This window comes from Mesoplodon densirostris, chromosome 10 (genome assembly GCF_025265405.1).
Source record: "Mesoplodon densirostris isolate mMesDen1 chromosome 10, mMesDen1 primary haplotype, whole genome shotgun sequence".
In the NCBI taxonomy this organism is placed as follows: Eukaryota; Metazoa; Chordata; class Mammalia; order Artiodactyla; family Ziphiidae; genus Mesoplodon; species Mesoplodon densirostris.
In genome coordinates, this window is record NC_082670.1 from 43333984 (window position 1) to 43350925 (window position 16942).

The 16942-nt window shown below is 35.5% G+C and overlaps 1 protein-coding gene across 3 annotated transcripts in view; it reads right to left on the bottom strand.

Moving 5' to 3' along the window:
* The window catches only part of BMP5 (bone morphogenetic protein 5), a 125327-nt gene extending 116363 nt beyond the window's left edge, over positions 1-8964 (bottom strand). For all 3 annotated transcript variants that reach the window (XM_060109944.1, XM_060109943.1, XM_060109942.1), the window contains exon 1: positions 8475-8964. In XM_060109944.1, coding sequence (XP_059965927.1) covers positions 8475-8964 — 490 coding nt within the window. The remainder of the gene's footprint in view (positions 1-8474) is intronic.
* Positions 8965-16942: the final 7978 nt, after the last annotated feature.

Below are 16942 nucleotides of genomic sequence, written 5' to 3' on the forward strand. Positions count from 1 at the left end.
TTATTTGCAGAGGAGTCTACATCATTTCCAAGTTGAACTCACCCTTCCTCTGCTTTTGATAATTATAGAAGTAAAAGCAGGTTAAAATTTCCATCCTTCAAAGCTTTGAAGGGGAACAGAGTTTATACTGGAAAGAAGCTGTTCTACTCAAAGCTCCTCTGGGATTAAAGGGTAGGGGAATGGCTCTGGCCTCGAGGCTTAGACGTTGGTTATTTATGAGAACTAAACAGCAGACACACCTGCTCCCCCATGAAATTCCACATCTGTGAGTCACAGGAACTCTTCTAGGGGAGAGGAAAGGTAGCAAAGAAGAAAGACAATCATCTGAATTTGCCTCCTCCTGAAATGATATTTACCTGCAACATGCACTGTGGAGAATTTTATATGGTTCCACTCAGAATTCACAAAACTTTAACACACAGTCACGGGTCATTTCAGCAAGAATGACATAGAATTGAGAATCAACAGCTCTAGAGATTGAAAACACATATTGCCCTTTATATTTGCCCTACCAATCTGCATATATTCTAGTGCTTTCTTTACTGAGTTTTGTGATTGGCAATGGTAGTCTGCTGTTTTTATTGTGGGTTTTGTTTCTAATTTCAGTTTGCTCTAAAACAGTTTTAATATATCATGTGAAATTACTGATCCAGATACAATTTAAGAATTTTTTTTTCAACATACCATGTCTGTTTTGGCCACTTCACCAACTTGTGACATAATTAGTTCTCACACTATATTATGATTATCTCTTAAATTTTGCAATAAATTGACCAGGACAAGGATTAACATACCTATCAGTAACTTGCACTGAAATTGAAGTCATTCTAGAACTTTTGTTGACTAAACACTCAATATGCATTTATTCATTTGTCCCCAGTATCTTCAGTTGATGCCTCAATATACACTCGCCCTGTTTCTCTGCTCAGTTTTCTACACGGAGAGGCTGACTTTTCAAGAGCTGATCCAATGGGCTCCACGGCCCTTGTCTTTCAGTGAAGATCAGCCAATGGGAAAGAGAGCAGAAAAGTAAGGTCTGGGTATTTACTGCTTGACCTCCCTCCTTGCTGAGTCCATAGGGGTTGGTTGCCTGGCATCGCTCTCACAAAGGCCACTGTTCCCGTCAGGGTGCCTTCCCTCCACAATCCTCCTCTAAGCTTTCTGGTAACTGTTTCTGCTCCCGTCCCATCCTAGGAGTCATGAAAGAAGGCTCCCCTGCTTTTACACATTCTGCATTACTTCCAGTTTTTCCAGAAAGCCCCACCTACAACATTAGAAATATTATAACATTAATTAAACTCAAATGATGCACTTTGTGCATGTTGTCTCTTTCCACTGGGGATAAGAAAAAGATGAATAGGGCTTGATTCCTGCTAGTGTAACATGTCATCAAATATGTACTCAAGAGGGTCCTGCATCGGGTCTAATACCCTGCTGCCAGCATCTTGTAATTCTTGATAACTCTTAAACAAGTGGCCCCATATTTCCATTTTACACTGGGCTCCATGAATTACTTAGCTGCTCCTGCAAACGTGGTACAGATGTTGGCTACAAATGAAGTTCCAGTAACAATAACAGCCATTTTGAGAGGTCTCACTAGGTTCCAAATACTCTTCTTAAAATCGTATGTGATTAAGTCATTTAATCCTCTCAGTACCCAAGGAGGAAGGTGGTATTATTATCATCAGCACTTCTTAGACAAGGAATGAGAGGCACAGTGAGATGTAACTTGCCCAAGGTCACCCTGCAAGAGAATGTAGACTATGGGATCCTAATCCAGGCATGCTGGCTTCTTCTATACTACTCTACAATTAGGTTTCATTTATAATTAAATCTTAAAGCCATTTGAGCAGTAATATGCCATGGACTCAGAATTCTGAAAATAGACTGCCTCTCCCTCTATAGGAAGGCTAATAGCAAAGTTTCACTGAGGAGAGGAAATCTGTGTGCAACAAATAATATTGAATTTCTCATATCAGGACAGCATAGCTGAAGGGGTCTGTAAATGTTAATAAATCTTTTGATGTTGACATGTTTCATAGGCCTGCATAAAATCTAAGTGAGATTTGCATCTAACCTCTTTAAACTATTTTCTTTATTGCAAACAACTTAAGGAAAGCTGTTAAACCACAAGAACAATAAAATTGTTATTTACATCCAGAAAGAAGTTAAATAAACACAATATGTAAGAGATAATGTAATTAGATGTATTTATTTCTAAAACGTAGGGCTGTTTTTGTAAGGCAAGCCCCAAGACTCCATTGTTTATGAAAAGTAAAATGAAAGCACACATCATTGTAAAGGCAGGGATCTTCATCATCTTAGAAATTATAAAATAATTAAACCTTTGTTTCATTTCTATACTGATCAAACAATTTAACATTACACAAGGTCTGGGTTTCTACGTTTTGTATAATGTGTATGTAATTCACTGCCTTCCAAGTGTAGATATGTACTTTCTTTGGTTATGAAGGTTTGTTGTTATTTCCCTTTCTCCCAAAACCGCTAAAGAACCTTCTTACAAATCTACAAATCACTTTTTTTGCTCATTTTAAACATTGTACACTTTAACAGATTTTGTTTCTACCTTATTAGATTATCATTTTATCACAGTCGTTTAGATAAGACTCGTACAAAGCTGGGGTTACTACTTGGTTAAGTAGATTCTTGTAAACATCTCCAAAAAAGGCAGGTGAATACTCCCACTATGATTTTTATCACACTGTCATAATTTTAAGCTCCATGACTGGATCTTAAACATTCCCATTAGACATCAACATCACAACAGCTTCCTTCTCCCCCCAAATAAATGAGCCAGTTGTCAGGGCTGACTGGTGTATTTTAAAGAATATCTTAGCCAAGGGTATTATTTTAAGAGATGAGCAAATGGGGAAACCCCACAGCCCAGCCAATAAAATATGAACTGAAGGTGCAAAGAAGCACTCATAAATATTCCCTAGAACAAGGGATGCATTGTTTCCCTCCCAGCCTTTCAGTGGCTCCTCTGATCTCAGCCCCTCTCTGCATCAGCGAAGCCTCTTCCTTTAACCTATGGATTTTTCAAGCTGAGTTACTACATTATTTATGACTGTACATGTGAGTAGCCCATCTGTGTGCTCCTTGTACACACACACTGAGAGCGCCCTCTCTCTTTGCCCCGCTTCGGTGTTTTAGTCCGGAAGGATGAATGGATTTCCCCCTGGAGCCCATGTGGCTGGGGATGTGGTACTAGCAGCAGTCAGGATGAAGTGGACAAAGAGTTTCCCCACAGCCTCCACCTGCGAGGCCCATAGATGGCCCCGAACACTCATTCCATTCATTTTCCTCCTTTCCAGGGCTTTAAAAAATACTTTTTCTCTCTCCATCTCATCCTCATTGTTCTCTGTCTCCAACCATTACTCTTGATCTCTTTATGCTCTTTCAACATCTCTCTTCAACTTAACAAAGGAAATCCTCATTTCTTTACAGACGTGCCATGAGTATTCCATAAAATTCTATTAGCTAATGGGTTCTACAAACCAAAAATGGATCGCATTTTTGATTAGCGTTATTTTTGTTCAGTGGTGCATTTTTCCCTTTTTTTTAACTTGCTCTTGAATTTCCCTTTTTAAATTTTAATACTGTTATAAAATAGGAATGGCAAAAACAATTAAATTCAGTCCATGGGATCCTGGGGGAGAGGTGAGGAGGCGAAGATGAAAGGGGTGGTAGAGAAACAGTTAAAGGGGATGCAACAGTCAGAGAGGTTCTGCTGCCCTGGGGAGCTTTTCTCCTGATGGGTGGAGGCTGCAATGGGCCCATCATAACCTTTTCCTTCTCAACAGAGAGAAAACACGAGACTGTACCTCAATGATGGAGCTATGACTAATTGATTTTCAGCTCATCTAAGCCTTCAGTCACGAAGAAACAAGGACCAAAGGCAGACCCCAGGAAGGGTGGGGGCAGTCAGGAGAGGGATGCCAAGAAAGCCTGAAGCTGGAGAGGCCCTAGAACTACAGAGGAAAGTCCAACAAAAGGGAGGGGCAGGAGGTGGGGAGGAGAGAGAGAGGTGATATTGCAAAAATGGAAGAATGAAAGAGAAGGAGCTGGAGATGGTGGGTGAACAGCCCCAAGCCCTTCTACAGGTGTTATCATACCTTCTTCTCTCCGGCCATTACTTCTGATTAAACTTCTAAAACTAGCGATTTGTGAGTGATAATTCAACATGCAGAAAACTTCTAATTAAACTATGATTATAACTATCTCTGCAGCCATACCCATCAATCAGCAAGGACAGAGCTTTAGAGAAGAACGAGAATCCCCCTGGGGTGCGTTCATGAATGCCAAGGGTTGATGAAGAAGAGAGAAAAAGGTCTCCACCCTCAGTGACTTCTTTTCTCTTCAAAAGTGAAAAGCTGTAAAGAATCATTGTTTTACCCAGTATTACCATTTGTGATTCCAGGCATAATCCATGAATATGTACTATAATGGTTTTAGATCATCTTTCCTTCCATCCCATCCCCCTTTCCTCAAAAAAAAACAATTGTGTGTGTGTTTATAGGTGTGTTTATGTTACACAAGTGTTAATAACCCTGTTGGAGAGACTACATAGATAGACACCTTTAGGTAGATCTGTGTATAAATCCTCTGCACTTGGCACTTGAGTCAGCCAAAATCAACAATAAATATCAAAGATGTCTTTCAAAGTTGTCAACTGAGGGCATAAGCATTTTTTTTTCTTCCAATACCAAGGGAGTTTAATGATTTGGGGAAGTAGGGAAGAAGGGTTTAAGCATTTTTTTCTATTTCATACCTTAACATGTTAAATATGTTGTCATAAAACATGAAAAAATGTAAGCATCACATTTTTATACTTTTATGCTTGAAAATGAGTACACATTCTTGAACTGTATCTGAGTATTTGACTCCAAGCCAACTGATCAAAGCCCATTAATAAACCTGAAGTTCTTTATCAGGGAAATACATGTAGACAAAGAATAATACAAAAGTGAATTTCCTATGTTGACTGATTTTTGTAATTTCCTCTAAAACATCTACAATGTTATGTCATTTTAATTTTATGATCACCAAGTAATCAAATTGGTTTCTAACTAAAAGATCTTAGAAATACACTACTTGTTTATGTAAACTAGAGATATGCTTAAATGTTGCAAGCAACTTACCTAATCATTCTTTTCATTTGCAAAGGTATTTGATATATAAACTAACCCTTAACATTTTTGAAAAAGAAAAAAATTACCAGAAAGATATTTTTGTTACTAACTAAATAGTGTGGAATTGACTAAGCAAAATTCCACTGATATTCATTAGTTTTAGGGAGAAAGCAGAGAAGTCAATCTGTAAAAGCTATAGACTATGAGACTGACAAAAGTTGGCCTAAAAATAATGAATAAAACGAGGCAGAAAATTTCTCTTCACACAATTAATAATTAATATTTGTTTCTCTAAAGTGAACAAATCACTAAAATAATTTAAAGGTCAGAATAATGTGTTTGGTTTCATATTTAGTTGTTTACATTGGCCTTGAGGCAATTTATTCACATTTTATTTTTTCTTCTAGTAAATTCTACTCTATTTTTTGCTTATGAACATAAAACTAACTCATCTGAAATTTTAAAAAATAGATATTTTATTAAATATGATTCAGAGTTTGAATTAAATTTAATTGTTCTTGGTGAGCAAAACTTATGTTGGAAAAAATGTCTTTCTGTATGACAAGATAATTGTAGAAAATCCATTATTTGACTTGAAAATGAGACAGGCAGGCATTAATAACAAGGATGCTACTAGATCCATTTTATATAATTCAACTTGTTATGGGAAATGTCAACAGATTCTTTTCACATTTTTAAATATCAGGTGACTTCCTCAATACAAATCCCTTGCCTCTTGCTAATTTGATCATTTGCCCTCAATCTCCACTATATACATATCTTTTAAGATACTAAAAAAATAAAATAAAATCCTCTTGAGTCTTACAGAAAGTGAAAAAAGTTCCAGATAATATTGTTTAATGAATTTTACAGTAAGAAGCACTGAAATTCTTAGCACTGTTAATAATGATATTACACTTTTACCTTTTCTAAGTATACTTTGACCTATTTTATTATGGAAGAAATATAGAAATTAAAGCTTTTTACTAGGTAGTGATTGACTATAAGCTTTGGACGTAGTAGAAGGCATGGTCTAAAGATAATAAAATAAAACTGTGGTTCAATTTTCCTCAGACTACTAGGAAAAACTCACTTAGTATCACAATCAATTTGTCATAATTTCATGTGAGACATTTCATTTGGAATTATTAAATAAGGAGAAAACAATACGGTCTATTATTGAAGATAAATCACTACTCAGAAAGTTAAGCATGATAAGAATATATAAATAAATAAAAATTTTCTGAAGCTTATATCCAGTATTGTTTCTCTAGTGTAAAATGAATAATTATATTTCATGGTATAGTTAATAAACTGCTTTGTTATTATAATCCAAACAAATAACCAAAAGTCTACTGATTTAAAAATATAGTATTCTTTAATGATAAAAATCATCCTAAAAGTCCTTGAATAAAACTGTTTATTATTGGTTTTGGCTTTCTTATTCTATGTAGATTTATAAAGAACAATGGTGCACGGGTTCAAAAATCACACTTCATTCCTTTCTGATAAAACAAATACACACTCTTGTGAATGATCAAAGTATTCAATTTTAATATATTATTAGAAAAGATTCATGACTGAGCTATTGTTTTATAAAGTACATAACGTAACACATTCTTTCCTGTCAGATTTTAGATGACCTGAACTGATTTTTTCAGTGATTTATTTTATGAATATGTAAATCATGCTTAATTGCATTTTTTCTATGAAAATATTAAAACTAACTTAAATTATTGAATAAGCTTGAGAAATTGCTACAAATTCAAACATACCATGAGTCACATTTGCATGCCACTCATGAAGAAAAAAACAACCAAACTAATTTAGAATTAAGATATATTTTAATGGCTTGAAAGTTCCAAAGGAACCTGTTAATTACATGTAGAAGAAAAGGCCTCCATGACACCCGATTAAGGCAACCAATGATGACTTACTAAAACTTATAATGAGAGCTTTGTCTCCTGTAACGTGAAACATATGATTTATTAGGCACCTTATCCTTCCTGCTAGGATTGCTCAGAGCAAATGAGCAGGGCATATTAAGCAACACATATTATAAAAGCATCATGTGTTATTAAGATTTGTTGCTATCTGACTTTACAAAGAATATTTTTGAGATATTATTTGAGGAAGTTTTAAATTAAGTGTGTAATAAAACATGTCAATTTTAAGTCCAAGCAGAATGCACTTTTAAAATAAAGTTTTAAAAGTTCTAACATTAAAATTGATTAAATTTATTAAGTTTTGTCTTCAAAAATAAATACACTCTATGTGGTTTTTTTGAATGTTTAAAGATAGTAAATTTTCACCTTCAGTCACTACCAAAAAATTTAAAGAAAATTACAGCCCCTGTAAAGTCATTTTAAAGTGGTGACTCTTTAATATTATTGCAAGATGAAATTCTGGGCACTAACATCATTTGATATTGTCAATATCAATTTTTTAGGTATTGTCAGTATCAGCACTAAAACATAATTTTTAAAATTATTCTGTAACCATACTGATAATTAAAGAATTTTTCAATTGAAATTTTTTTATCTTAAATGTCAAGGAAAGTTTTGTATAGGTAAAGCATCATAGCATGTTTTACATTTCTCTTGCCTCTGAAAAAAGTCAAAGAAGTATAATATATTTTAATCATTACAGTTAAAAAATGTTAGATTGAAACTTATTTTCCAAAATATTTTTCACAGGTTTTCAGAATCTATCCCTGAAAGTCTTTGATAGTAATCTTTTACAATATTATTTGAACTTAATTAATTTCACATCAATATTTTCACAGTAGTTTCCTCACTAAAATGAGCATTCTTAAGTGGCATATAAATTACACTTATATGTCTTTTAAATTACTAACCAAAAAATGGTCCAGAATGTCACTTTTACTTTTCCATCTAAATACTTGCATCATCATCATCATTATTATTATTACTATGATTATTATTTTGCCCATAGCTTAACTATCCTCATAAATTCTCCTTTTTTTAAACTATTGCCTGTTTATTCATACATTTAAGCAAAGTTGAAATTTTAACAAGATATGAAAAGACCCAAATTTACCCAAACCATGTGCTTAATTTTAGCTTTTTATATTAAAATATATATATATATATATATATATATATATATATATACATATGACTTTGTTGCCTAAGGCAAAATCTTATTTTATGTCAGTGAAAGAAAGGAAACAGAAGCTGGAGAGGAGAGTTATAGAAAATGACTTTATATAAACATGACCACCTACCAGGCAGCTACTTTACCATTAGGAAAACGTCCACTTTGCAATAACATAGATTAACAAATAAACGAACAACATACCTAAATTGACAAAGCTCATGACCATGTCAGCATCATTCAGAAAGTTGGCATCATGTAGGCTGGCTAGAGGAGGACTCTGGGTGGTCAGGGGAGTCGTTCGAGACAACTGGATGCGGCGAGGGTACCCATTGGGAGAGGCTGGGGAGCCCTTCCTGGCTCCCCTGCTCTCTGCTGCCAGGGATGCCCTCACAGAGTAATCCGGCTCTTCGGGGTTCTCCTCACTGGCCATGGCGTTGTACAGGTCCAGCATAAAGAGAGGTGCAGAGGAAGCTTGTTTTCCAGGTGAAAATGGTCTGGGTCTGTGAGGCAAACCCAAGATAGAAAGAATTTCCCTCTGTATTTCCCGTCTTTCGTGGTTCCGTAGTCGTCTATAAATAAAACTGGAGTGAACATGATTGTCTCCCAAACTTCCTTTCGCAGAACCCACTAGAACCCAGCAGCTCCAGAGGAAACCCACAATACCCCTAAGTAAAAATACAGTCAGATGCATTTTTGTCCAAAAGCAAAAGTTGATATTTTTTAGTCGTTCTTGTCCTCTTACCAAAAACAAAAAACAAAAAATCTAAGTTCTGAGGAGGTATATTTCCCCAGTAGCTGAAAAACAAATTTACCTATTCTTCATGACAGTGACATTTCTGAACACACATCCTCATTGATTTTTAATATATTGGAATATGTCAAGAGTAGTTATTTCTAAGAAAGCTGAAACTCAGATTTCCAGTTATCCACAGTTGTTAAGAGTTTTTGCTGCATGGATAGAGCAGAAGACGGCTAATATTATTTGATCAGATGACCTATGCATTCCTATATCAATATATGATAATCAGGCCTTTGGTATTTGAATGAACGGAAGTTGATCTTCTAATAAACTGTAGTTCCCAAAGTGATCTTCACTTGCTCTTGAGTTCTTCTCAACCCTTGAGCTCTTTCCAAAACAAATCCTGATTTCTGAATCACAGATCTATGTTGATCTGCACCTTGGTGTTGGAATATATATTTGTCCGGCAGCTTGGTGATAACTTTAACATCTTTTGTGTCGTCTTAGTGTAAAACAAGACTCAAGGTTGTACTATTCAAGTCAATGTGTTTTCCTGAATTTACTTGCAAACCTTCCTGAAAGTCCCTTCACTCTCTTTCTCCTTCTTACTGTTAATTCCACCTCCAGCAGACACAAATATACCAGCCCTCTTCAAGGGAGATCTAAAGAGTAATGTAAGCACAACCCTGCTGGGAAAGAAGAGGCTTCTCATTGTAATTTGAAACTGGTAAAGCAAAAAGAACTTAACCCCTTTGCTACCAGAAAAGACTTCATTTTCGCAATTTTATAGGCACGCATCTGACACAGCACAGTGATGCATGGAGCATATAACTTCTGGGGGGGGGGGAAAGCCAGTTTTCAAGCGGCAGACTGGAAATTTGGTCAACAATTTTATAGAGGACACTTTCAGATCTTTCTTTTAATAGTACACATTTAATACACTTCTATATTAGTCTCAGGTTGTGGCTGAATTAACATGAGATGTCTCTGTTCTGTATTTGAGGTTATTTCTAGTTTTTATAAGTTATTAAAGCTTACTTCTTGAAAAATAAAAGGAAGCGTCATAAATTGAGGTTAATTTGTTGTTTGTTAATGACAGACAGATCTCTTTAGAATAAAATACAGTAGAGAATTCACCACCAGTAAATATATTCTAGCTCCCAAAGCAGTAGTTATAATAATTCCATAATGGTGATGAGATGCCCAGGTATAATGATCTTTAAACATCAAAATTTTAAGCAGAAAAGTGTATTCACATTTCTCTTGTTAACTCGGCGCATTTGAAATAAAAATAGCCTAAGATATGGTGTCATGATTCTCAACTTTCAAGTCACTTCAGTTGAAATGTAAACTGACTTACAAATTAGATATTTCCCATAAGTTGTACTCAGTACTTTGATTTGCCTTGACCCATGCAAATAAACACAAGTCAAATATTCTTCATGACTACATGCAGATTGAAATTTGTGTTTTTAAAATCTGATGGGTATAATGGGGAAAGTGCACACCTTTCTAAAATACCATACTTAATCCGGGGAAATGAGCAAAGTAGGTGTTTATCCTTAATGTTTAATGCCTTTAAAATTTGGAAGTCTACAACGTTTTTGTGCAGCTATAATTTTCCTTACAAGCTCCCCCTTAACCTTAGGGCTCACAGTACTTTCATTGTCTGGGATAGTATTCTGATACCAGTTGCAGATTTATCAAGCAAATTCTCAAACTATTATGAAATTTTAATGTTTTTCCTTTACTCTACCTAGAGGCGCCCGGTATCTTATTTAATTTCTTTTTAAATATTTCCTCTGAGTGTCTAAAGCAAAGCCATATTTCTCATAAATCTACAATTTATTGGTGAAGGCAAGATACCGAAAGGGCTTGTGGAATCTTATTGTCTGCATAATTTTTCTTATACAAACTCACTGCAAACTTGATGATGCTGTTGAATATTTACCCCTACTGAAAATATTTTATTAATAGCCAGGTAGGATACCACAGTAGCAGACCCAAATACTGACATACATGGAATACGTCTATAGCTTCGTTATCCCATGAATAGCAGTAGGGCAGGTTGAAAGGAGGTGAAAGAATACCGTTTCAGTAAAAAATGGTTGAAACCACTAAAATTTTTGAAACTGTTGATTTCATATACAAACCAAACTAAGAATATTTTGGCCATGGGTGCAGATCCAAATCAATTACTTGGAGATAAAAAAAAAAAATTCTCCATTTTTCCTCTGCATTTATTAAACATATCCCAGATAAAGGATACTACAGTTTTCCTCTCTACATTTTAAAAGAAATGATCAAGGTTATGAATTTGCTTCCTGTCTCTAGAGCACAGCATAGAGTTATAAGTAAAAATTGGTTACCCTTGAGGAAGAAACAATGCTTATCTTCCACACGTGTTGATTTTTTTCCCTAAGATCCAACAGAAAAATAAAAATGAGTTTAGGTGTCACAAGTCCCCCAAACTCATTTTCCCAAAGTCTGATTTATAATATCAATCAGTGTAATTGTAATTTAATTGCTTCACCAGGCACAGAGCCTACCTCTAGACTGGAAATCAGTTGCTAGCATTCTTGGTCAGAACTTCTCGTATCCACCCTCCCCCCACCTTCCCTTCCAACTCAGACTAGATTTGGCAAACATTCATTTTTCAAAAGGATCAACATGTGCAAAGAGAGAAAGAAAATAAAGAAGAAAAAAAACCTTCCAGGAAGAGAGGGGAAATGCTAACCACCAAATGAAAAGTCAAATTCATTTTTAATTAAAAGTAAAGGTGTTTTACCACATCATTGGGATTGCCAGGTTGTTGTGTATCTAAATAAATATGTGAGCAATTTAGAAGATTAAGTATTTTGCAGTGGCAATGTATAAACGTTCCAAATTTCAGAGCATGTATTTAAAAGTCGCATAAGTCACTGAACAGACTGAAGAACTATATTCTGTATGAAAGAAGTTGGGACAGGAGAAACATCCAGGGCATCATAAGAATTGTTCCTAAAAATAAGCACATTCCAAGAAGAGGGGCCTTCATAAAAACCCACCTCTCAGGCGTAGTATTTGCCTGAGGTATATACTAATATAAGAGGCTTTCTGGTGGGAAACAGAGATAATCGAATGCATGGAAGAAGTTCTCCACTGCCATCCCTCCTGTTCATTTTTCTCTTTCCCTCACAAAAACTGGACATATTTAGTCTGTGGATATGCAAACTGACAACGGAGAGACTGATCCCATTTTCCCCAGCCCTTCAAAAGAAAGTTGGAGCATTTGTAAATCTGTGCTGTTCTGGATGAGTCTTTCTATTTCACTCCTGGTTTTATTGTTGTTATGTTGGTTTCTCCTTGAAACAAAAATTCCTAACTGAAAGATGTGACTGCAGTGAAAGACAGATACCCAATGTCAGTGGTGTCTGCACTTCTAAATTATCTTTTAAGTTCGAAAACAATTCAAAATCATCTGAATAGGATCTTAAAATTCTTAAGCAGAAGTTATCTTAGATTGCGTTGGAGGAAGTGGGGGGTGAGAATGCTTAGGAGGTTGAAGAGGCTACAGCCGTGGGAGAGTCCAGGGGAGATACCATCTTCTAGAATTTTCTTGGTGAACACCTGCACAAGTGCAGAGCAGAGCAGCATCTGTGATATGAAATTGCTCTCAGTTTACTCAAACATAGCGTATATACAAACAGAGAATATGGTGTGCATAGGAAAGGTCTGAAGGAAAAGAGTGGAGTTACAACACCACCATCTGACTTGGATTTGCCTGCAGTAACCTGAAAGAGATTGTAATTGTGGAGGCTATACCAGCCTCCACTTTCTGTCTAGTTAATAGTTGTTAAAGAAACCTTGGGGATGAAAAATAAAAGATAGTGACCCAAAACGTTTAAAATGTTTAGTTTTTTTTTTTAATGAATGGTGACATCATGTAATACTTGTAAGTGAACAGAGGATGTGTCAATATGCTTTGTATTATTACATGTTCCTAAGATTGCTTTATATTATTTCATTAGGGTAGGTAGTCTAGTAGTTATTTAAGTGAGAATGAACCAACATTTATCATTAAAAAGGAAACACTGGGGCCTCCCTGGTGGCGCAAGTGGTTGAGAGTCCGCCTGCCGATGCAGGGGATACGGGTTCGTGCCCCGGTCTGGGAGGATCCCATATGCCGCGGAGCGGCTGGGCCCGTGAGCCATGGCCGCTGAGCCTGCGCGTCCGGAGCCTGCGCGTCCGGAGCCTGTGCTCCGCAACGGGGGAGGCCACAACAGTGAGAGGCCCGCATACCGCAAAAAAAAAAAAAAAAAAAAAAAAAAAAAGGAAACACTGTTAATGAAATACTGTTCTAAGGATTCATCTGACAGATAGACTCGAATTAACTGACCCCAAGACATTTGGTAAGTCAAATTATTAGGGGAGATATTTTATCCATCATCCAAATTGACAGAATATTTAGATAGGTAGGTTGACCATTAAGCAGTTATATAGTTAATCATGAAAGAATAATCTCATTTGTAGAGCACTTTATAATTTTAAAAACTCATTCACAATAACTCATCATTTGGAATGATTTATTCATTCAACAAGCATTTATTGAAAGCCTATGTGTGACTACTATGTGCTATATGCTTTACATATACAAAGAAATCAAATAAGATACTTGCCCTCACAGAGTTTACAATCATATATTATAGTTTCAGTTGATTTAAGGGCATAAAATTATTGCTTAAATGTGGTTGTTAATCAAGAGATATTTCTACTTTTTCCTTGAGAGTTTAGCTAGAATGCAAGCAGCATAAAAGTAGGGGCTGAGTTTATTTTGTTCATCAGTGTCAAACAGTACATATTAGCAGCTCAATCAATATTTGTTGATGAGACAATTTTTTAACAAAGATGAACAATATTCCAGGCACTTTTTTAAGGGCAATAGTCTCTGGAAACATTATAAGTTACAAGGATTCATTAGACACACTTGTTTACAAATTGCTGTATCTCTTAACAGGTAGGCTCACCTACACTAGGAAAGGTTCCTTTCATGAGGAAACTGGTCTATTACAGGCTTCATCCCACAGCTGTGAATCAGAGTGCAAATGTAAAAAAAACATCATGTAATGAGTCACATTAGCACTTGCAAAATACCTTGGTCTATCATTACAGGGAGCTCTGATGAGGTGACTGCCCACTGAATTAAAGTGGCCTTTGACCCAAAAGAACAACTTCTGTTCCTGTCAATTAATATCTCATTCCTTTGACTTTCAATGGCTTATTTGTTTAGTTTAGTTTTGGGTTTTGGTGCTGTTTTTATGACCCATATTACAAGGCAAGAAGCCATGAAAGTGACCACTTTTTGTTTAACAGACATTAACAATGAACACCACACCTGCCAAGACTCGAGCAGGTATATACAGAGTTGAGACACACACTGGGACGAGGTGAAGTCTGAAAATGCCTGGAGCGTGGGAAGAGGCATTTGATAAAGTATGCTGGGGAGTCCCAAAGTCAAAGTCTTTCAACCCACATTTTTCATCCTTCACACTTTAGCAAATGGAAGACTCTAGAAGTATCTGCCAACATACTAACCAATTCAAAATTTGTAGGAGTCTTACAGATCAATGAAAGCCATGACTTCCATTGTATCCCCATAATTCCCACAAATGGTGATTTAGTCCTCAGTGGGAAATACAATTGATAAATGTCACTAGTCATGATATGTTCAAAATGAGACAATTCAAAGGAAATTTTTAAATTATTTTACCTAATACAAACGTGTCTCAATAGCATACCTACTATTATCTGTAATGCTTTAATTAAATAGCCCTATTTTTCCACTTTTTTTACATAGGAAATAGACACTATTTCATAAACTCCTCATCAAACATTTTAAGGTAAAGCTTTAGGATAAATTTAGAGCCTAATGAATTAGCCCCAATTATATCACAAAAACTGTCTAACAGCAAAAGAAAAAAATGTGTAAATGTCACCCAAGACCCATTCCTATTCTGCAACATGAGAGGATATGAACTCTGTTCCCTAAGACAAAATATGCTGAGGAAATATAGCTAATAATGAGGAGGATGGACATTAATGATTAATATTCAAGCTGTAAGCATATAACACTATCCCTTTAACACAAAAATTTTCAAACCAGGTTACACATTACAGTCATAAATGGGGAGCAGGGAGAATTTTTAAGAAATACTAATGGCATTGTTAAGAGAGGAGATCTTACTAAACTAGACTTTTTATATTGATCATTTTGCAATATATACAAATATTAAATCATGTTATACATCTGAAGCAAATATAACATTGTATGTCAATTATGCCTTTTAAAAAAGCACACACACACACACAAACTAATGGCTGGACCACACAGAAGACCAATTAAATCATAACTCTTAAGGAGACATCAGTATTTTTTTTAATACTGATTAATAAGTAGCCAAAGTTAAGAACCCTTAACAAATAGTCTTGGCAACATTCAAACCACTACACACATAATAAGAGGATGTTTCAGTATCATAATAGAGTTTCCAAATTAGAACAAGACCTTTGATTTTTCCTTGATTCCTGCTAAGATTCCCTGGTATGCACTAAACTGTTGTTTAAATTTTTAAAGACATACGCAATACTTGCATCCAAAAAACCTTTCGCACCCGTTTATACACTAAATACAACTTATTTAGCACCTACTATAGCAATGAATAAAACACACAGTCCCCACTCTTTCCAAATTTAGAGGTTAGTTGTTTCTAAAACAATTTCTTTAGATATCTGTATTTGAATGTTGAGCTCAAAATGCGATTTCTTAGACACACAATACTATTGCATCTCAGAAAGAATATATTCCTCAAAATGGCATCTGGTTATTGCACAGTCTTCTTTGCTCTCATTTCCAGTTCCTTCTTGGATTATAACATAAGGTGAATCGCACGTGCTGCTCCATTACATAACTCTTTAAAGTTCAATTTAAAAAAATAGTCATCTTAACTCACATAACAGGTGTCCTTCATGCCTATACTGGGTATGTTCATTTCTGAAATTTTCCTACTGTCCTGGTTGTTGGAGTGTTGTGCGTGTCGTGTGTGTGTGTGTGTGTGTGTGTGTGTGCTTGTGTGTGAATGCATACAAGTTCCTCAGAGCTGCACATGCATTTCTGAAGTTTCCTCTGGCACTGGGACTTCTCTCCATCTTCATTTCCCAGGTACTTTCTATATTTAAGAGCTATTGATTTTCTCTTCTTCACCCTTGCATTCTCTCGATATCTTTTGTTCTTCCATTTTACAATAAACTCTTTATCTTGGTGTCTCCATTTTTAAAAGCCTTATCCTGCCTAGCTCCCTTATCTAGAACTCTCTTTCAAGTATGTGACTGTTTCCTTTATCTCTCACCTTTCACCACCTCTCTCTTCCTGCAGGGTAATCCTACCCTCCCCCTTCCTAATCTCCACTTCTTTCTTCCTTCTAGAATGGTTGTATTTTCTATCACTGTATGTTCATTAGCAAGGCAGTGATAACATCAAATTGCAGTACAATAATATTCTTCTCATTGGATAAATTCATTTTACTTTTAAGCTGTTTCAGGAGAAATAGAAGCAAATATTGTAACCTATCAATCCAACTCTAGATCAGTGTTTTCAGGTGCAGATACAAATACTTTTGAAACGTTCACAACTTTTTAATATTTCTGGCTAATATATTAAAAATAGCAACAATAATAATAACTCTGAATTTGTATGTGATATGCAGTGTTATAGTGAAAATATAAGAAAATAACTAAATAGGTACTGAAATTATATCCTGCTGCCAGGCCACACCTAGCATAATGGATAATTATCTTTGAGTGCAAAGAATTAACTTTTTATTCTCAATGTTTTTATATTCTGACATGAGATACATTTCTTTAATAGAAGGCCTTAATTATATATGTAGTATGG